Source organism: Calonectris borealis, chromosome 1, assembly GCF_964195595.1.
Source record: "Calonectris borealis chromosome 1, bCalBor7.hap1.2, whole genome shotgun sequence".
Classification (NCBI taxonomy): Eukaryota; Metazoa; Chordata; class Aves; order Procellariiformes; family Procellariidae; genus Calonectris; species Calonectris borealis.
Window position 1 is genome coordinate 52,125,376 of NC_134312.1, and position 22,286 is coordinate 52,147,661.

Consider the following 22,286-nt stretch of genomic DNA (forward strand, 5'->3'; position numbering starts at 1 on the left):
TATCACAAAAAGACCAAAATTGAGGCCTGACAGATTCTTCTTTCAGAGGGGTCTTCCACTTTGGAAGTATCTACTTTTGGCCATTGTTACAAACAAAGTAATGTACAAAATACATCTGGAGAAATGGAGGATGATTTTGTATGGCAATTGGTATATGCTATACACTAGAAATGTGAAAGTTTTAGTGTAGCTTGAAAATAACTTGAAACAGCATCTTTAAAATAACTAAAATAGAAATGTGAAATTAATTTGAATGGGGCTTGTTTAAGTGACATAATATATTTCTTACCCTTCTGATTTTTCTTTAACCATTCTATTGTTTTGTTTTTTTAAGTAGAGTTCTGAATTCATTGAGGAAACTGGTCAAAAAAAGATATTGACTGATACAAACCTTTGAATTATTTTTTAATTTTGCTGAAAGCACTGCGATTGAGATTTTATTTAAAATTAACTTTCTTTTAGATTTGGTTTTTACAGCTTCTTACAGCTTTGTTTGTCAGAAAGACAACTGTAAATTACAGTTGAACTTTCAGGATACATACTGCACTCAAGGATCTGTCAAAATATAGATAGAAAAGAATGTAATACTTCTTGCAACATCATTAATGTTGTATTTTAATATTGTATTTTATTGTTTAAAATTACTAAGCATAGTAAGAAGTATTAGCGATCAAAAGGGACTTCAGGGCACTGGGGTGATTGGTGGAAGGATCGGGAGCACAGGTAGTGTTTTCCTCGATCCCTTCAGTGGCAGGGAGGAATACTGAAGGGAACAGGAAAACTCATCGGATCAACACGTGGCTTAGGGGCTGGTGCCATCGGCAGAATTTTGGCTTCTTTGACCATGGGGAGGTTTACACGGCACCGGGCCTGCTGGCGACGGACGGAGTTCAGCTGTCTCACAGGGGGAAAAGGATTCTCACTTATGAGTTGGCGGGGCTCATCAAGAGGGCTTTAAACTAGGTTCGAAGGGGGAAGGGGATAAAACCAGGCTCACTAGAGAAGAGCCTAGGGGCGGCATGCCAATGTCGGGAGAGAAATCGGTAGCCCAGCTCAAGTGCATCTACACCAGTGCACGCAGCACGGGTGGCAAACAGGAGGAGCTGGAAGCCATTGTGCAGCGGGGTAGCTATGACTTAGTCGTCATCACGGAAACATGGTGGGATGAGTCTCACGATTGGCGTGCTGCAGTGGATGGCTATAAACTCTTCAGAAGGGACAGGCGAGGAAGGAGAGGTGGTGGGGTAGCCCTGTATGTTAGGGAGTACTTTGACTGTTGAGAGCTCAATGGTAGTGATGATGAGGTCGAGTGCTTGTGGGTAAGGATGAGGGGGAAGGCCAACAAGGCAGATATCCTGCTGGGAGTCTGTTATAGGCCACCTAACCAGGATGAGGAGGCAGACGAAATATTCTACCAGAGACTGGCAGAAGTCTCACAGACGCTAGCCCTTGTTCTCGTGGGGGACTTCAACTTTCTGAATGTCTGCTGGAAACACAACATGGCAGAGAGGAAACAGTCGAGGAGGTTCCTGGAGTGTGTGGAAGATAACTTCCTGATGCACCTGATAAGCAAGCCTATCAGGGGAGGTGCCTCGCTTGACCTGCTATTCACAAACAGAGAAGGACTGGTGGGAGATGTGGTGGTCGGAGGCCGGCTTGGGCTTACCGACCATGAAATGATAGAATTCTCAATACTTGGTGAAGTAAGGAGGGGGGTCAGCAAAATCGCTACGATGGACTTCTGGAGGGCGGACTTTGGCCTGCTCAGGACACTGGTTGAGAGGGTCCCTTGGGAGACAGTCCTGAAGGGCAAAGGGGTCCAGGAAGGCTGGACGTTCTTCAAGAAGGAAGTCTTAAGGGCACAGGAGCGGGCTGTCCCCATGTGCCGTAAGAAGAACGGGCGGGGAAGACGACCGGCCTGGCTGAATGGGGAGCTTTGGCTGGGACTCAGGAAAAAAGGAGAGTTTATCACTTGTGGAAGAAGGGGCAGGCAACTCAAGAAGAGTACAGGGATCTTGTTAGGTCGTGCAGAGTGGAAATTAGAAAGGCAAAAGCCCAGATAGAACTCAACCTGGCCACTGTCATGAGAGACAACAAAAAATGTTTTTACAAATATATTAATGACAAAAAGAGAGCCAAGGAGAATCTCCATCCTTTATTGGATGTGGGGGAGAATGTTGCCACCGAGGATGAGGATAAGGCTGAGGTACTTAACGCCTTCTTTGCCTCAGTCTTTAATAGTCAGAGCAGTTATCCTCAGGGTACTCAGCCCCCTGAGCTGGAAGACAGGGATGGAGAGCAGGATAAACCCCCCATAATCCAAGAGGAAGAAGTTAATGACCTGCTATGCCACCTGGACGCTCACAAGTCTATGGGGCTGGATGGGATCCACCCGAAGGTACTGAGGGAGCTGGCGGAGGAGCTTGCCAAGCCGCTCTCCACCATTTACCAGCAGTCCTGGTTAACTGGGGAGGTCCCGGATGACTGGAGGCTTGCCGATGTGATGCCCATCTACAAAAAGGGCCGGAAGGAGGATCCGGGGAACTACAGGCCGGTCAGCCTGACCTCGGTGCCGGGGAAGATCATGGAGCGGTTGGTTTTGAGGGCGCTCACGAGCCATGTCCGGGACAACCAGGGGATCAGGCCCAGCCAGCACGGGTTCATGGAAGGCAGGTCCTGCTTGACCAACCTGATCTCCTTCTATGACCCCGCCTAGTGGATGAGGGAAAGGCAGTGGATGTGGTCCACCTGGACTTCAATAAAGCCTTTGACACTGTCTCCCACAGCATTCTCCTAGAGAAGCTGGCGGCTCACGGCCTAGACAGGTGCACTCTTCGCTGGGTAAAAAACTGGCTGGACGGCCGAGCCCAGAGAGTTGTGGTGAAGGGAGTTAAATCCAGTTGGCAGCCGGTCACGAGCGGTGTTCCCCAGGGCTCAGTACTGGGGCCGGTCCTGTTCAATATCTTTATCAATGATCTGGATGAGGGGATCGAGTGCTCCCTCAGTAAGTTTGCAGATGACACCAAGCTGGGCGAGAGTGTTGATCTGCTCGAGGGTAGGAAGGCTCTGCAGAGGGACCTGGACAGGCTGGATCGATGGGCCGAGGCCAACTGTATGAGGTTCAACAAGGCCAAGTGCCGGGTCCTGCACTTCGGCCACAACAACCCCAGGCAACGCTACAGGCTTGGGGAAGAGTGGCTGGAAAGCTGCCCAGAGGAAAAGGCCCTGGGGGTGCTGGTTGACAGCCGGCTGAACATGAGCCAGCAGTGTGCCCAGGTGGCCAAGAAGGCCAACGGCATCCCGGCCTCTGTCAGAAATAGTGTGGCCAGCAGGAGTAGGGAGGCGATCGTGCCCCTGTACTGGGCACTGGTGAGGCCGCACCTTGAATACTGTGTTCAGTTTTGGGCCCCTCACTATAAGAAGGACATTGAGGTGCTGGAGCGTGTCCAGAGAAGGGCAACAAAGCTGGTGAAGGACCTGGAGCACAAGCCTTATGAGGAGCGGCTGAGGGAACTGGTGTTGTTTAGTCTGGAGAAGAGGAGGCTGAGGGGAGACCTCATTGTGCTCTACAACTACCTGAAAGGAGGTTGTAGTGAGGTGGGTGTTGGTCTCTTCTGCCAAGTAACTAGAGATAGGATGAGAGGAAACGGCCTCAAGTTGCGCCAAGGGAGGTTTAGACTGGACATTAGGAAAAATTTCTTTACTGAAAGGGTGGTCAGGCCTTGGAACAGGCTGCCCAGGGAAGTGTTTGAGTCACCATCCCTGGAGGTATTTAAAAGACGTGTAGATGAGGCCCTTAGGTACATGGTTTAGTGGGCATGGTGGTGTTGGGTTGACGGTTGGACTCGATGATCTTAGAGGTCTTTTCCAACCTTAATGATTCTATGATTCTAAGTATAGTATAAAATTATCAAGTATAGCTATAAGATAAAGGTAAGAATGAAAAATTATTGAGTAATATTGCTAAGCCATAAAATATGTAGTTAAGCATAAATTGCAATAGTACAGGCACACTTAAGATGTTGCTACTTTCAACACATTGAATCTGTAAACCTGAAAAAAGCAAAATTAAACCCCCCTGCTATTTATAGAAAAGGCATATTGTATTCAAGTTGATTTGTTTTAGGATGCAGTAATAGTAGGCTACAACCGAATAACATACTTTTAAAGATATTTTATTTCTTTCATTATTTTTTGAAATCATACAATGCTGTGTTCTCCTCTAGGGGATTTTATTGACAGAAGCTGAAGAAAGTCTTAGCCATCTTGGGCAGAACATACAGGACAAATATGGTGGGGAGATATCTTGGTGTTCTGCTGAAGACTTAGAGGCTCTTATTGAGGCCAAACTTCAGCTTGCTGCTATTTCTCAGCAAAGGCATCAAGCAGCTTTCAGGTAAGTAATATTATGAACAGCCTGATGTTGCACAGCTTTGACTACAGAAGATTAAAAAAAAAAATTCCAGCAATTTTTTCGTTGAATCCTTTATGTCTACATTAATATTCTAAATCTTAGTAACAAGCTATAACAACCCCACTAGTATATCTATGAATATAAGTTACACTGGCATTTCATTTTTTATTATTGCTTTATTTTACTTTTTAAAAGATCATCAGTTATTGGCCTATGATTTCTCTGTGAGGTGTTTTTGTGATACAGTGTTATACAAAGTCAAAGAAAAAGATGTAATATTCACTGTTTTTGTTAAAGTAGAATTCTGGATATGTCAGGTCATGCGTTTTTTATGATTTTAAAGTGTACAGCAGAGCACTGATGTTATCTCTGAACTACTGAATTCTACTTTGTTCTAGAATGCTCTGTGTTACTGTCCTAAAAGAACATTTCCTCTTGATGTACTTATTGCTGTCAAATTAAAATGTTAAAATTATATTTTAAAAATTAATTTGATTAAAAAGCATTGATGTAACCTTTAACATATTAGAATAGCTTTTAGCAGGCATTAATTATATTGTTAGTGATAGTGTGTAAAATACTATTGTATTTACATGATCTGCCAGATATTTTCTCCAAATTATAATTTCCAAATTCTGTGATTTTTTGAGGCTCTGATTTCTTTTGAAGAACTTCATGAAATTACATTTGTGCTGTTCTTTGAATATATGGGGCATGCAGAAATATATTAACTCTTGGTAGATGTTAAATTCTGAACATTTTTTTGATCTTTTAACTAGGAGGATTCTTCTGTTTAGCATACCTGTAATTTTAAATTAATTTGTGTAAGAAGGATAATAGTTTAACAATACATCATTTTTATTAGTGTCAAGCTCTTTTCATCTAATTTTTTATTAGGTTGAAAAATCTTTGAGGGTACAAATTGTTAACTAGAGATGCAGCATATAAAGGTGTAGCACTGTCACTTGCCAGACTATATTGAGATTAGGTAGAATGTAATCAGTATTTGTAACTTTTGTTAGGTCTAATCTGACTAAACACACTAAAATTATTACAGTAAATCTGTAAGCACCAAGCAAAAAGCAAAATTAACATTTTTTTATTGTTGGAATACTGGTGAAGGTTGCTGTAACACTCTTACTGATGAAGTGATAGGTGATTCAGCTGGCCGACAGATAAACCAGTCTCAATGGGTTTTTTTTTCTTTCTTACCCAATTAACAAAAAAGAAATGTTTTCTTCTATGTCAAAAGCAAACTATCTTCTTTCTCCCAGCTGTCTTAGGTGAATAAACAAACCTGCAAATTAGATAGCCTTTAAGTAGCACAAATTCCTTAAGTAGCACCTTCTATGGTACAGCAATAAAAAAATAAAATTAACAAGGACAGGAGCTTCATGGTGCTGTGTAGACTACTGAACTGAAAACAGTAAGAGTACTGCAGCACGGTCTTTCACCCGTGTCCTGGTTTCGGCTGGGATAGGGTTAAATTTCTTCCTAGTGCTGTGTTTTGGATTTAGTATGAGGAGAATGTTGATAACACACTGATGTTTTCAGTTGTTGCTAAGTGCCCTCCTAGTCCAAGGACAGCTCCCGTGCCTACTGACTGAGCTAGGTACACGAGATGGGAGGGAACATAATCAGGACAGCCAGCCCAGCTGGCCAATGGGGTATTCCATACCATGTGACGTCATGCTCAGTATATGAAGGGTAGGCGTGATCCAGGAAGTACCGATCGCTACTTGGTTATCGGTCAGCGCGGGTGGTGAGCAATTGCATTGTGTATCACTCATTTTGTATATTTTATCATTATCATTATTATTTTCCCTTTTTTTTCTTCCCTGTTCTATTAAACTGTCTTTATCTCAACCCACGAGTTTTTCTCACTCTTACCCTTCCGATTCTCTCCCCGTCCCGCTGGGGGTGGGGGGAGTGAGTGAGCGGCTGCGTGGTATTTGGCTGCCTGCCAGGTTAAACCACGACAACCCGGGTTTTGTTTATTTTATTTTAAAAGAGAGAAGTTTCCCAAAAGTTCAGTTATTAGCACTGTAATAATTTAGTAGTAATGTCATTAGTGAAAATGTGAAGTAAGAACTTGTAGGCTATTTGTGGACATTTCTCATAATGAAATATTAATCTATTTCAGTGCCTTTTGAATTAGATTGATTTACCATAAATTTGTGAAAGAGAAAACAACAAATCACTGGACAGTGATGTCATCGTGATTTTGAGTGCCTTGTGGATTTTATAAAATTATCGTATTAATAACTAAGGACCAGCATGCAGACTTCTGAAATATCCTGTGCATAAAACCCATTTAGCTTGATATTAGGCTTGATAAAACCTGTATTAGTAGAGTTCTGACCCACACTTTCTCACCCTGCTAAACTGGTTCCAATATGCAAGCCATTTTCTGTGCAAGACCCTTCTTTTTGACATGCAGTTATATCCTAGAGTGTAGTTTCTCTCTTGGCTTATAACTTGTCTCAGATTGAAGAAACTTTTTTAGAGTATCAAGGGTTCCAATGGATGTCAAGCATTTTATGGATCATTTTTTGGGACACTCAAATTTTTGATGGGTGTTTAATGGGCCTTATATATTGATAGTGGTCAGATAGCAGGAAAAAAAACCCCACCAACAAACAAAGCAAGGGTTTGGGTTTTTTTAACCTATTTTACAATTTTATTGCACTGCCATCCATGGAAACGGCTGATATATCTGCTTCAGATACAAATGAAACATTCCTTCAGACAGCTGAATGTTTCCTGCCTGCCAGCCTAGAACTCAAACTTTGCATGATATTACAGAAATTCATCATTTTTTTCCTTTGGCAAAATGACTTAGTGGTGAAATTGTTATAGTCAGCTGTACTTTCCTATTTTGATCATCTTGTCACTTTCTGATTCAGCTGATAAAAGGATGTGTATTTTGTCAAGGGAAATATATAGACACATCACTCTTGTTGACAGCAGAAGAGGGTCACAAAAATTTCATCAAGGGAAGCTTCTACATTACAGCCTCTGTCTTGCAAAAAATTTATGCCTCAGAGTAAGTTTATGTATAGGACTAATTCCATTGATCTCAAGCAGAGTACTTACATGGTGTCCTCCCTAAGTATGTGAGGTTTCTACTTACCCAAATATGTGCTTGTCTTATGTGAATATGCTTATGTGAATACATTATTGCTTAAAACGATACATATATGAACCTTTGGGCTTGTGGTCTACATTTTACTCATGAAATTTATGTGTAAGCTTATAGGTAAAAATGGCCTCATTTTCAGAGTTGCTAAATGTTGACAACAGCAATTAACTGGAGGCAGTGGTGCTCAGGAAGTTCGGTTAATATTCCTTAAAAGCCTGTATGTACTCTTGGGTGCTGCACCTTCTCCAACGTATTTGAGAAATGTTAGCCATAGCATCTCAAACAACGTTTTGAAAAATGTCAGGTTTTGCTGTAATTTTAACTTTGATGCCTAGTTTCAGGGGAAAACTCTTCTTAATAAAAAGAAAGAAAAGCAGTCAGGATATTTCATTGCATTATCCTTACTGTCTCTTTTGCTTTTATAAGTAAATTCTGTTTCCTCTTTTCCATTGATAGAGAGAAGGTTATCATCAAATTCAACATTGATTTATTCTGGTTTCATTTTGTTGAATAAAACTGAGGTAAAGGGATGATGAAGGAGATTCATAAGGACTGAATTCTGGGAGCTGAAAGGCAAGATATTAACAGTTTGGGTTCTCATTGTTACTTTGGGGTCTATTTGTGATGAATTGGTGTAATCCATCCAGTTCTGCATCACAAAAACAGCAAGCAGGATAGAATCAGAAATGTCAGGAAGATTTTAACTACCCTCTTATCTCTGGAGGTTATCCATCCTGTGGTTAGATACATGTTGGCAGAATAATGTGAGTAATTTCAGAGCACTGCTTTTGTTCTGACTTCTTTGTGCATGAATCAAGAACTTTGCCTTCACAACAATTAATCTGGAACTTCTCAAAAGCAGTAAATTTTCACAGAACCTGAATCTCTCTTGCTTTAAAAGATCTTCACAGTGTTCTGGCAGTGTAAAAAGAACTTAAGGTGTTCATAAATTATTTTTTTCTTTTGCTTCATAGCAACCAATCTCTATGTAAAGAGAGTCTCTCTATGTAAAAAGACAGCATAGATGAGAATTTTGGTTATACATTTTTAACAATTAACCTACTAGCGATATCCTCAGGTACTTTTGCATCATTAGGAAAATATGTTTCAGTGGGTAAAAAATAAGTAGAATTGTAAAAAAAAAAACCCAACTCCCAAAATGTTTTAGAGAAGAGGTAGGAAAGTAGAGATTTACAGATGTAGGGGAAAATGTACAATTAGAGATGGAAAACTAATACCATGAGACATTGGTTTTGGCAGTTCAGAATATTTTGAGTAGCATGTTCTTTGGGTAACAAATCCTGTTGTGAAAAAGATCTTCTCACTATGTTGGTTTTGCAAGTGTCTTCATATCATGAAAATAATAATATTCACAAAGTCTGCTGTTAGAGATATACATTTCTATAGATGTCATGAAAATTGAACAGTGTATCTGAAAGCTTTAAAAAGACAGCATCTGGATTTAACAGAAGGATTAACAAATAGTCCGGAAAGGCTTTAAGGAGGAAGGTGTTTTCTTACCTCTCTAGTTGTGGATGAGATACAGAACTCTCCTAATATATTTTGTCATTTTCAGTATTTTTACATCTTCTGATTTCTAAAAGCCCATCCCTGAAGACAGATATGTGTAACTGAAAGTTATAGTGGAGTTCTGTTTTGATTGCTCCAACAGAATATGATATATCTTGGCTTATCCATTATTATCAGGTTATGTCTGTTATTGGCAAAACTTTTTCTCTTACTGCTGTTTTCTCACTTCCATACTGCAGTGCCTACAAATTCAGAATATACTCCGAGTGCAATTTTTTTGTTCAACTGAAGCATAAATTGATAACTGCTGATAGACATCTCTGACGTAGCCAGAAATGAAGTATCTATTATAATAAAAGCATAAAATGGCTAATATAATTAGTATTTTTTACTAATAGTGTTTTGTATCATAGCGTTGCTTTGGCTTTCTCTGCAATTCGACTTCTCCAAGATGCAAAAATTTTTAGGATGCAAGTGACACATTTTCAAGAAGAAAAGGATGAAAGGGTGTGTTCGGTATGTGTGGATATTTGTTTTAAACTATTGTTTCTTAGTATATGAAGTCTTGTATTAAGTGTTGAGTGTTTTTCAGAATACTAGAAGATAGCAGTCATCTGTATTATGTGGTTGCCATTAACCTGGGGAGGAAATGATGTATGACATGCTTCAGTTACCTGCTTGCCTATAATATATTCAATATGTCTATAATCATCATTTTAATTTGTATGTGGTTAGGAATTACAGTTTTTATTTGTATACTCTCAAATGCCAGCATTGAAAATCTCCTTTTGTTAAAAAATCCCAAACAAACAGTAGGTGGAAAGAATAACTATCTTGTATTATTCAGCTAAGGTATTTTAGGCAGAGTATCCTCTTTTAAAGAGCCAAACAGAGCAGTTCACATCATTGCTGTGTTCCAAATTTAGCAAGATTTCAGCTGACTTTTGTTGTCTAACACATAGGGATACTGACCTATACTTTGGAAAGCCAATGTACAAAACCTATTGGTAATATACCACAGAGTCGCTCTCGAGTGCAAGCAAGTCAAACTGACTCACATGGACAGAGCAATTGAGCAGTGAGGCCAGATTTTGTAACATGCATAATGAGACTGGACTTTCTTGCATGCAGTGTAATTATTCTCTGTCTGTGTTGCATATCAAGGTCTTCTGCCTTTCTGCACTTGCTTCTACATTTTCTTAGGACTGCCCTGTAGCCAGTAACTCAGTTATAGCTATTCTTTTTCCCCATTTGCATCAACGCCAAGTCATTCATGATGATTTTTTGTATAAGTAAAACACAGGTGATGCAGTGTCCATTTATTGCTTGCTGGAATAAATCTTTAGAATATGGACTGTATATGTATGGACTGTAATTTTAGTAATAGAAAGACTGTTTATAGTACGTGAAGATGGCACAGGGAGTTGAGCTGAGAATTCTCCCAACCACTTCCAGTACTATATTACATTAATATTTGTTTCTAATCACCAGAAACACTAAAAACTAGAAATAAAAATTTAAAAATTTCTTTCTAATCACTGGTGAGGTACCAGAACTTGATATTGATCCTGCTTTACAATTAGACTGTTATGGACCTTAGAGTTTTGTGTAATGTTCCTGTTTGAGAGGAATAAAGTCCAAAGTGTTAGAATTATTCTCCATGACACATACGGTATATGGATATATATTTATGGACTCTCCCATAAAAGCGAGTTTAATTTCCATTTGTTACAATTCTTTTTTTTCTATAGATTAAAAGTTAAATAATAAATGGACTCCTGTTATTAAAAAAATATGTATCTACTCTTCAAATACACTGCTGGTTATAATTATGTTATTATTTGTAATATATTTGTATTAATTTGGTTTATTTTAGACTAATGCTGCCCTGTTGCTTTGTTTGTAGTAAAGTAGTTGACTCAGGAAGTAACATTTCTCTTGCTTTTGGAAATTCTTAGGACTCTTATGTTGAAGATGTTCAACTGCCTCACAGTATAACAGCACAAGATCATATGAGCATACAACTGTGGCTAAGGTGTCGTACAATGTTAGTGACTGCTCTAGTAACACAGATATGTGGCGTTGGTGATATGGAAGGTATTACGCTTTTTTGGTTTAGACTTTTGGAGTATAATGGGCAAGTGAGCCTATTCAGACACAATTCTTATTCATAAATAAAAAATATTAACATTAATTCTGGGGCTGTGTTATCACTGAGCAATTATTTGTATTAATTTTATCCAATGCAAAAAGGAAAAAATATTTCTGAGTATAATCTCTCCCTAGAGCAGGTAAACACAAAGCATTTATATAAATGTTCATGTAATGATTATTTTCTCTGGATAAATCACTTGTGTGTGAAAAAGTTTCAAATGTTCTAGAGTAATTAAGTTAAATAAGTATGCTTGTTTTAAAAAAACACTGTTGCTACAAAATTCTAGTTTTAAAAGTCTCAGAAGTTTTTTTTCACTTTTTATATCTCCAATAAACAAAATGTTCCTATCTATCTCCTAAAAATGTTCCAGATTCTTTTTTTTTTTTTAAAAGAATTTACATGAGATACTACAAAATACATTTACTGCAGTTTGATTATGAATAAAATGTTTTTCATTCCTTAGTTCTATGAACTTAGTATAAACTCTGATGCTCATTTAAGTATCAAAATCACAGTCTAGGTCTGTAGCCAAACTCTTACTTAATCTCTTCTGGATAATTCCTGTGAAGGCGGTTACTATTTTGGAATGATAACTAAGATTAGATTTTTGAATATGTAGAATATGTTTTATGGGTGAGAATGACATCTGGTCTACAACATCTAATTATTTATGCTGGTGGCTTACATATAAAGAGTGTATTTGGATGAACTTAAACCAAATGCAGTTTAAAAACTAAGTGGTTTTTCTTTCTTTTTAAAGTAAATTTGGCACAGAATCGATGAAATGGTAAATGTGGAATCTATAATGTCAGATTTTCTGTAACTTTTTAGTGTGGAAGTGACTTCTTAAGAATGGTAGAAGATACCGTAAAGTCTTTTCTATTGTATTTTTACTATTTTTCTTCTTTTAGAAAATTATATGGCTGAACGCAGAAGTGTGATAAAAGAAGTAATACTAGAGGCAGAAGCCTTTGGTGATATTGAGACTCAGGCTGAAATGATGGTGCAAGCTGCTATTCTTGACCTGCAAGAAAAACGTCCCGTGGCAGGCATTAAACTTCTTTTGCAGGTTTGAGCATAAAAGAGAAACTGTTCGCTTTTCTTTGATGCATTTTTCATGTAGTCAGAACAGCTGATGCCAGCATTAAATAAGCTTGAAATAGTGCTGCTAAAATAGATTTTTTTTTCACTTTGTGTGATTTGTCCTCATAAATAGACAGCAAACATACTAACTACTTTGGTTTATGTTGCCTATGTCCAAACAGAATATCATCAGTTTACTCCAAGAGGATACATTTATTTCCCCTCCAGCTTCTTTGACTCTTGTGAAGAGTATGCTTCTGCTGGCAGACATACTAACACTGCAAACAGTAGAGGATACAGAACATTGCTCTTCTACAGTGGAACCGTTAAATTTACTAATTTTGGCACATGAGCTTACCATTAAAGCCGTGAGTATATGTTAGTGATTTACACAGCATTTGCAAATCCTTCCAACAATCTTAATTATCTATTCTGAAAGCTATTTTAACAATTTATTAAAAAGGGCTATTCCTATTACCTGATCACTTCAATTTTCACTAGATTACATAGTGTAAAGAAGTAATTCATCTTACCAAACTTATTTATGCATACTCATCATGCATACTCATGTATGTAGCCTGGTATTTTCATACAATTTAAAAATACTGAATACTTGCAAAATGTACATTCATATGTAAAAATTGAAATAGGTAGTTTGACTTTCAAAGAGATGTGGAACACTCACCTCTCCCATTTGAACAGAGGGAGATGTTTGTACTCAGCACCTCAGGGAGGATGTACATCTCATGAAATTCATAACTCTTGAGCATCCAAGTTTAAGAATTTAGCTTTTTATCTTAACTTAGAATAATTTGAATTAGAAAATCTATATAAAGTGGCATATTGTTTATGGTGTTTTAGATTGACAGATTTTTAAAATCAGTATGAAGAAATCATTTCCAGATGGTTTAAATAGGCAAAAAAAAAAAAAAATCTAAAGACATGGAATCTGTGAGAGGAATGTATAATAATAAACCATTTACCTATTTGGTGATCCAAAAATAGATATGCACTTCTGCAGTCTCTATTCATTCTTGATACAGTTTATAAAGAAAAGCTTTTGGATCAAATTCTTTCCTCATATTTCCTAATACAGAAGTTTAATCCATTGAAGTATTTTTTCCCCCAAGTAATAAAGAATCATATGAATCACTTCAGACTCAGACTTCCGCTTGTGAGACTTGCTAGCCTTCAAGAGACTTAACAGTTTACAGCATGTCCCTATTGACTTATTGCCATGAATGAAAAGTTTGACTGGTCCATAAATGTTATTTTCTTTTTCTTTTCTGGCCTTTGTTGGATGTCACATTTCTTTGTAGAAATGACAGTTTCTTTGTAGGGCTCAGGTTACTTGGGAGATCGATTTCTTAAAGATGATTTGAGGGAGTTTCCTTTTAGAAACCAAAGCCTAACGATAATAAATTTGATCAAGAGTTTCATCGAAATTGTTCATTTGCTACCAAACTCCTCTGCAAACAAGACAATCACAAACTGAAGTAAAGGAGTTTGGGAGTATCAAGCCCTTTCCTAGTGCTCTTTTACAAGACACATTAGAGTTCCAGGGTTTTGCAATACCTAACTTACTTTTTCAAACTACTATTTGATTTGCTGTCTGCGACTTGATTTTACAAAGCATACTCTTTTCATAGATTTTTGTTTGTGGAGAACCCATTGAACGGCAAATAGAAGACAGTACATTGACTTGCCTGGTCCTACCTACAAAAAATATCTACTTGCCACATATCAACTTGCTAGCCCAAGTCAAAATGAGAATCGGTAAGAAAAATACAAGTCATTATTATTTTTAATTTTTCATTCATTTTCATTCATATTTTATGCAACAGCAGATAAACTGATGGATCAGAAGTGAATGTAGTAAATCAATTGTTTTCATACACAAATAAAATATTTTGAAAACCAACAGTAGATGCCTGTTTGGCTCCATGCAAAAACCACGACAAATGTGTATAAGCAAGGTACAATTTTTACAGGAACTATAATCAACAAAGGCTTAAATGTTGTTATAGCTTGATGAAACTAATGGGAACTTCCATTTTTTTAAGTGGAAGTTAACAATACTTTTCCAACTTCTGTACAAAGCATTCATTCTGTGAAAACTTCCTGTATGTGTTCCATCTCTCTGGAAGCAGTTATATGGAAACTAACTAATGATATCAAATCATATGGGATAATAGTGATAATTCTCGATTCCAATAAAATAAATAGTGTCTGTTATTGTTGTCACCCTTTAATTTAACAACTTTTCTTGATAACTTTTCTTTATATAGAAACTTGGAAATATGCTGAATAGTAACAGAAGATGATCTTTAAGATCTGTCTGAGATTTGTTGCTGTATAGCAAATAGAGGGAAAGGGATATTGTCTCCATGTTCCTTCTGCTAAACTTAATTTGGTGTATATCTGACTTATAATGGACTAGAAATCTAGAAATCACTTACTGCACTTTGGTTCGCATTGTGAAGCAGCCTCAGAGTGTTCTGGGTTCTTTTTCAGGAAGATGTGCTCCAGGAGCATGTCGGTGCACCCCAACCACTACTTTGCATTCAGCCCTTAGGACTAGAAGAGAGGTTGTCCAAAGTAAACACTCTGCTGTGGTTGTCAGGTCTTCAGCACCAGCTGGTTTGCTCTAGAGATCCACTCTTACAGTGCTTTACGGCTTGTCAGGCCATGTTTGACCAGTTCCTGTTTCTGAATCCATATTTTTAAGAAGAGCCTATGAATACAGATGAATATTGGGGAGTACAGTATAAGAAGTATGCAATACATCTAAGAAGCCTTTAGAGCTGGTTATTACAAAAGGAATTGGAGAATTTGGAAATGCTCAGAGAGCTTTAGGTTTTGCTGAACACTGCCAGGTGAAATAAAGTTATGAAGTGGCTTACTGCTAGTCTTTCCAGATAGTTTGGGAAAGGGTTGATTGGTGTAGCCTGAGCTTCTTTTGGATGGCCTAAGTAAACCTCAGTGGCATCATAAAGTAGTGAAACAACATTATAGTTCTGTATTTATATCCGTTAATCACTCTGATTTTTGAGAATTGGATTGTAACAGTAAATACCTAACAGCATTTGTTCTAAGGAAGTTGCTTCTTTTTGCATAAATTGGTTTTCCATTAAATAATTTACTAAGAACTGTCTTTTTTTTTTTTTCCTTAGGACATACATTAGCTGAAAAAGTAGCTTGTACACCTGCAAGAGGAGATCCACTGCAATGGCTACGTGCTCTCAAACATTTAGAATCAGCATTGAAGCTTTCCAGATCATCTGCAACAAAAAAATTAGATATGGAAGCTGAACTTCTTTTTCAGATAGGTAAATAAAACCCTGTTTGTACATCATGATTGCCCTCCTAGGCAATATGTTATGCATATGGCCTCTCTTAAAATGGAGACATTTTACTGTAAAAATAGAACAGATTTGGATATTTCTCACCCTGTCTAGCTGCAGATCTCTCTCCTATGTTTAGTATCACACCAGCATAGTTCAGCATGCATTATGCAACAAATAATTTCAAAACTGCAGTAGAACTTCTCCCACCTCTATGTTATCAGGGATCAAAGGGTGTAGCCAATGAGATTAAGGACACTTAGAAAGCTAATTAGCTTCTTTGCATCAGTCTGAACTAAAGAAGATCAGAGGCTCAGAAAATATTTCTAAATGATTTAACAAAGCTAATGAATTACGCAGTGTTTGCATACATTTGGATTTTAGTGGCATTATGTTTTGCACCAGGAGGTGTTGGTTTGTTAGGATGCCAGCCAGAAAGGCACTCAGACTCTGTAAAGTATCTTAAAATGCCATTTATTGGAGTTAACTCTATAAAGAAAAAGAGGATAGTGTAAATAATCTTACGTCCCTTCAGATACTGAGAACCCCAAGTTGTGCAGTATTGAATGGGCTTCCAGTCAGGGTGTAGCACAACACGCAGATCCTGTCTGTGGAAAGGTTGCCTCGTTTTGGTCTTTTGAGCTGTTAGAGGATTTTCTTAAAAGAAAACAATTCTATTCTTCATTTCTACTGTCAAACAAAAAGCATATTCACATAGGAACTTCTTGCTGCATTTTTACAGAAAGGGCAGGTGGTGTAATCACTGGTACTGAGAAGATGCTGCCAACAGGCTCTTCTGTAACAGCTAGCTGGCTATATTCATCCTGTGGCTAAGGGATGTGCACAGCACAACACAGGCCTGAAGGCCACACTGTATGTGCAGCACAGCACAGCACAGTTAATGCCTGCGCCTGTGCATTAACTCCTCCATGTACAATGGTCTTCTAGTTAGGATCACTACACGTTAGGAGTCATTATGATTCCAAAGTTTGATTATTTTAGCTACTCTATGAAGTAATTTGCTATACAAGCATTGTGCATTACATTTTAAACAAACTGGAAAAGATTTTGCTTACCAGGAAGAGAATAGATAATGCACTATGTTGTTCAACTTTCTTGGACAGAGAAACAGGTTGGGTCTTACAGCACAAAAAAAAAATCTTGCAAATCTGCTTTCTATATTTCTTTCTTAGGTAAGGTAGAACTCCAGATAACTGAAGCAGGCAATAACAAGTCATCTCAAGCTGTTGAAACCCTGGTGGAAGCTATAAAACTCAGCCAGCAACATGACCAAAAATTTGAGTAAGAAACTAGCTATATAACTTTCAAAATAATTTTAATCACACATGACTATAGTTTTTTGACAGTTTTCTGAGATTTGGTGTGGGACTTCTATTATGAAGCATCTTTTATGTTTTGGAGAGTTTTCTTCTATTGCAGTATAGAAGAGCTACTGTATATTTATTCTCTTATTTAAAAAAAATGCTGAGAACATTTAAAAGCATATTTTAGAGTATACAAAGTTACAGCTTTCTGTTCTATTTCCAAATTTGTACCCTCTCTGTCAACACCAGGAACAGAGCTATCAATTAAACAGGGGTCTTACTCATATTTCAGAAGATGAGCTGTGGTCTGCCCCCTTCCAGATAATAGAAATCCAGCTTGAAAAGGTTAGCAGGCAGAAACAGTCAAAGAACAGAGGCAAAAGGAGCATAGGAAATGTGTTTGTAGCAGATATCAGGACACTGACTTTGGCATTAGTTATCAGCATAGAAGGTGCCTGAAGAGCTGAGCCAAGCAAGCCAATAAATTCTGTCAAGCAGCTCTGATACATTGGACTTTAGTTTTTTTTAGCTTCTTGACCAGTCTTAATGAATAATGTGCCATGTCTGGTTACAGTGTAAAGGCAGCAATTTACCTTGCTTGTTTGGGTATTCTGTTACTTAAGTTAATGAACCAGAACTCTGAACACAGAAGCAGTAGCATAGTAATAAACCTCTACAAGCAGTCAGCATGATGAAAGATAGTACAGAAATGGACTGTGGTGACGTTTTGCAAGTTTAATTTGCTACACACTTATTTAATTACCTACCGTCTTTCTAAAAAAATGTACAGCAACATCGATGGACCTTGGCTTTCTTATTTTAGAGAACTAAACATCCCGATCACCTTTATACAAGCCCTCTGATATCTATGGGATCGTTTAATTAAAGTTGTTTCTTGATGTCTCAAATCCTTTTTTGTTAGCAAGACTAGAAAGTTAACTAAATTGTCACCAACTAAGTGTAGAACTTGCCATCTTCTCACGTAGTTTGCCCTATCTTGAACTGTACAGCACTCTTTGACTTTTGTATTTTGGTTCACACAAATCATACCAAAGCTGGAATTTATTGTACTTATATAAACAGCCAACTCTGTGCAGTATGACTCTGTCCAGCATAGTAACTGCATGAGCAGGAGTTTGTTGCTATGGTTAGGAAAGCTAATTCATAGGGGAGATCTGGAGAGATCTACGGAGCCAGGAGGAACCTGCATAAAAAGACTGTTATAAACCTATAGGGAATAGAAATGTTGGAGAAGTTCTCCAGATATACTGTGATTTTCAGCAGGTTGGGGGAAGTAATTCTGCCCTTCTACTCCACTCTGGTGAGACCCCACCTGGAGTACTGCATCCAGCTCTGGAATCCTCAGCACAAGAGAGACATGGACCTGTTGGAGCGGGTCCAGAGGAGGGCCACAAAAACGATCAGAGGGATGGAACACCTCTCCTATAAAGAAAATCTGAGAGAGTTGCGGTTGTTTAGCCTGGAGAAGAGAAGGCTCCAGGAAGACCTTATTGCAGCCTTTCAGTACTTAAAGGGGGCTTATAAGAAAGATGAGGACAGACTTTTTAATAGGGCGTGTAGCGGTAGGACAAGGGGGAATGGTTTTAAACTAAAAGAGGGTAGATTCAGACTAGCTATAAGGAAGAAATTTTTTACAATGAGGGTGATGAAACACTGGAACAGGTTGCCCAGAGAAGTTGTAGATGCCCCATCCCTGGAAACATTCAAGGTCAGGTTGGACGGGGCTCTGAGCAACCTGATCTAGTTGAAGATGTCCCTGCCCATGGCAGGGGTGTTGGACTAGATGTCCTTTAAAGGTCCCTTCCAACCCAAACCATTCTATGATTCTATGAGTCTGTGATTTTTGCCTGGATTATAATACTACTGTAAAAATAACTGAAAGGAGAAGGAAGTATAGGAGGAAAACAGGAATAGGTGAGCACAGTCTGTCTGAAGATATAGAGTATTCTGGTACAGAACTCAGAACGGAGAAGTTTCCTCAGCTGATCCCAATGAAGAAATGAAAGACTGTTTTGGTCACTGCGGGTATTTTTGCCGATTCTTGTAAGAGTTTGACAGAAGACCCATATCCAAATCCAGCCTCCAACATTTCAGAGAAACCAGGACAATGGATATATGCCTTAACTTGAGGAAGGAAGAGGAACCCATACAGATTCTGTACAGAAAGATCACTTCTCTTGCAGAATTACAGTTTTCTTACTAAGTGTTTCCAATTTTTTTATGGAATATTTGTTGCAAATTGTATTTGACATACTCTTAAATCAATGTGTTATTTGTTAAGCATATCATAGGGATGTTTTAGACTCACTAAGACTTTAAAACAGGATCACGTGGCTTTCTGAAAGAAGATACACTTTAAGTAGATGATGAGGGCTGGATGAATGATTTATTTGGTGAGGCTGTTTGGCTAGTCTTATGCAGGAGTCAGATTGTATCATTGTAATGCTTACTTTGATAGTAACATTGATTGATCTGTGTGTTGTTTCTTACAGGTTAATAAGAAGATCATACCTTGAAATAGCGCTATTATATTTGCATTTTGCCACAAATAATGAGGATGTGTCACAGACAGATAAGATGGTGACTTCCAAATCAAATGTATGTTTTCTGTCTTTTGGGTAGTGGCCTCTTCAAAGCAGGAAATCTATTTCTGTTAGAATGTTGTGCACCTTGCCGGACTCTTACTTACAGTGACTTATAAATCATACTGGTACTGAAAATCCTACTAGAAAAATCACACAAAGAAATCATATAGTCCAGCAGTAGAATTTTATCTTGTTTGATGTTATTTCTCATGTTTATTGCATTGAAGGATAAAATTTAAAATATTTTTCTGTATAAAATAGGAAGAAACAGAACCAACAGTGTTTTCATTTCTGATTATGTACTAATTTGACCTTGCAAAGAAAACATAACATTCAAACCTGGTTTTTAAGTGGTAATATTTATACTTCACCAGATTTCAATTTTTCAGTACGAGTGACAGCATGAGAAATATAAAAGGCTTTAACCACGTTAAAGTGGCTAAAAGCCATAGATTCAAAGCGTAATGTGTAACTTAAGAGAAAAGAGGTAATTAAGATTCCAGAAAATGGAAAATTATAGCAAAACTGTATACAGTACTGACCATGGTATGAGCTGCTCTGAGAAAATTTTTACAGGAGCAGCCAATTAGTATGCTCTGGATAATTTTTTTCAGTTTTAGCAATTAATCCGTGGATTTACAATCAATGCTGATTTTTACAACTTGCAAATAAAACAATAATTCTGTAAGTAGGAGGACTTTTTTCTATCTTTAAAATATATTTTACCATAATATATTTAAAATCCTAATTATGAACTGGTGTATAATTTTAGACCTTTTCTGGAGAACTGTCGTCTTCTCCTGAGGAGGCTCTGAAATCAGAAGGCTACAAAGTACAAGCATGGATTGCAATAAGAGCAGCTACACAGGTTGGTGCAATATTCTGAAGAGGTAATTTTTTTTTTTTTTATTTCATCTTATGCTACTTACACAAGCAAACAAGGCAATGCAAACCAGACAATGCAAACAAGACAAGAATTAAGGTTTCCTGAAATTTCTGGCATGGGTCTTATTTGAGGAAATTAAAATGGACGCTGACTGAGTAGTGCATTTAATCTCTCTTGGACAGATCTGACTCTGTTTACCTCAACTTTGATTCAGTGCAAATAAAACAGCACACTACCTGATATGTATGCACATGTATTTGACATGTGGGTAGACATCAGTGGCATCCAGGTGAGGATATCTGATTTGAAAACACTTATGTAGTAATTAAGCTGTCAGCAGTAATGATTTATGTAAGTACAGTATGTACCATATGTCAGAGGGAAATAGAATATTTTCCTAACTTTTAAAAATATAGTATGTTGAGTAATTAATTTTTTGTCATCATCTTGCTAATCTCAGATTTTAAAGTCTGTATAAATATTGTAGTGAACTGGTTCTGAATAAAATAAATATTATTTCTAGGTCAGTGAAGCTGTGCTTGCTTCTCAGCTATTAATTGGAATGAAGAGTGTTAAAGAACACAGCATGAAGGATGCAGTGCAACAGAAAATCCCAGAATTTGCTTCCATGGATCTTCTTGCTTCGTACAGAGATTTCTTATCTGGTATTCCTTTATACCTAGCAATTTTAGAACATTAAACAACTAATAAACTATATATGCCATGTAAGCTAGTAATACATTTAATATCTAATTTTCATTTATGAAAAATTATAAGTCACATTTGGAAAGTAAAAGCAAAATCCTCGTCCTGCATAGCAGTACAAAATACTGCTAGTAGTATGAGTAGACCTAATGGGTCTTTAAATATCAGCCTGTGCATGTGTTCAATAGGTTAAGAAAAATTGCATTGTTTGCATACTGTGGCTCAGAAAGACAGAGTGCACATACTGCCATACTTTTAGAAAAACAGATGGACCTTTGTCACAGGACTTCCCCAGACTTCTAGAGTGGGTCTTGGCCCCCCTGTCAGTCATCACTGCTTTTTTTTTAAACACTGATTTAGAACAGATTTGTTCTGTTCTAAACAAAGGTATGTTAGCTTTTCCTTGGAGATTTTCAGTTTTTCTTTTGATTTTGCAAAGATATGTTGGTGTTGAATAGCTTGTATCTCCCTGCCCACCTCCCCCCCAAAAAAAACCCCGACCCAAACACCAAAACCAACAAACCCAAACTCTTGCAAAGTTATCTGCCTGGATACTGTATTCTAAAAGTCAAAGTCAGTATAATAAAAAAATTTTCACTGTCTTTCCAGTCCAATGGATTATCATTTAGAGATGCTTCCATTAGCTTGGTAGAACTTTGCCTTTGCCTGGTTTATTTCCAATTTCTGCATTTATTTTACAGCTAATGGAGTTGATGAAATGGAAGTTTTTGATTTAAAAAAAAAATCAGTGAAATTGGGAATTCTGGGATAATCGTTGCCAGATGTTATATGAAAACTAAGGCAAAATATCTATATTTATTTTTAAACTGGGAAACATTAATTTAGTGATAAAATTTTGGTTCAGGGGCTTAATTTCAATCATCCCAAGTGACTGACAAAGATTGAATTGCTCCGCCTGATAGGTGCTGGCAAAGCTGAGCAATGTCTACTTACTGTACAGTGTTTAAACATATGTGTTTTGATTGGTTTATGAAAACAATTGTTGTATGCTAAGACCTTCCATCAATCTGATTGTTTTGTACTAGCTCCATTTGCTTATAATTACAGATCATTTTTTCTTTTAGCAAAAGCAGGT

At 37.6% G+C, this 22,286-nt stretch overlaps 1 protein-coding gene across 1 annotated transcript in view; it reads left to right on the forward strand.

Annotated features, from left to right (window-relative positions):
• The window catches only part of CFAP54 (cilia and flagella associated protein 54), a 123,599-nt gene that overhangs the window by 88,606 nt on the left and 12,707 nt on the right, over positions 1–22,286 (forward strand). The window contains exons 52-62 of the mRNA XM_075151641.1: positions 4,227–4,396; positions 9,500–9,602; positions 11,045–11,183; positions 12,153–12,310; positions 12,507–12,692; positions 13,974–14,100; positions 15,498–15,653; positions 16,862–16,970; positions 19,507–19,612; positions 20,372–20,467; positions 21,009–21,150. Coding sequence (XP_075007742.1) covers positions 4,227–4,396; positions 9,500–9,602; positions 11,045–11,183; positions 12,153–12,310; positions 12,507–12,692; positions 13,974–14,100; positions 15,498–15,653; positions 16,862–16,970; positions 19,507–19,612; positions 20,372–20,467; positions 21,009–21,150 — 1,492 coding nt within the window. The remainder of the gene's footprint in view (positions 1–4,226; positions 4,397–9,499; positions 9,603–11,044; positions 11,184–12,152; positions 12,311–12,506; positions 12,693–13,973; positions 14,101–15,497; positions 15,654–16,861; positions 16,971–19,506; positions 19,613–20,371; positions 20,468–21,008; positions 21,151–22,286) is intronic.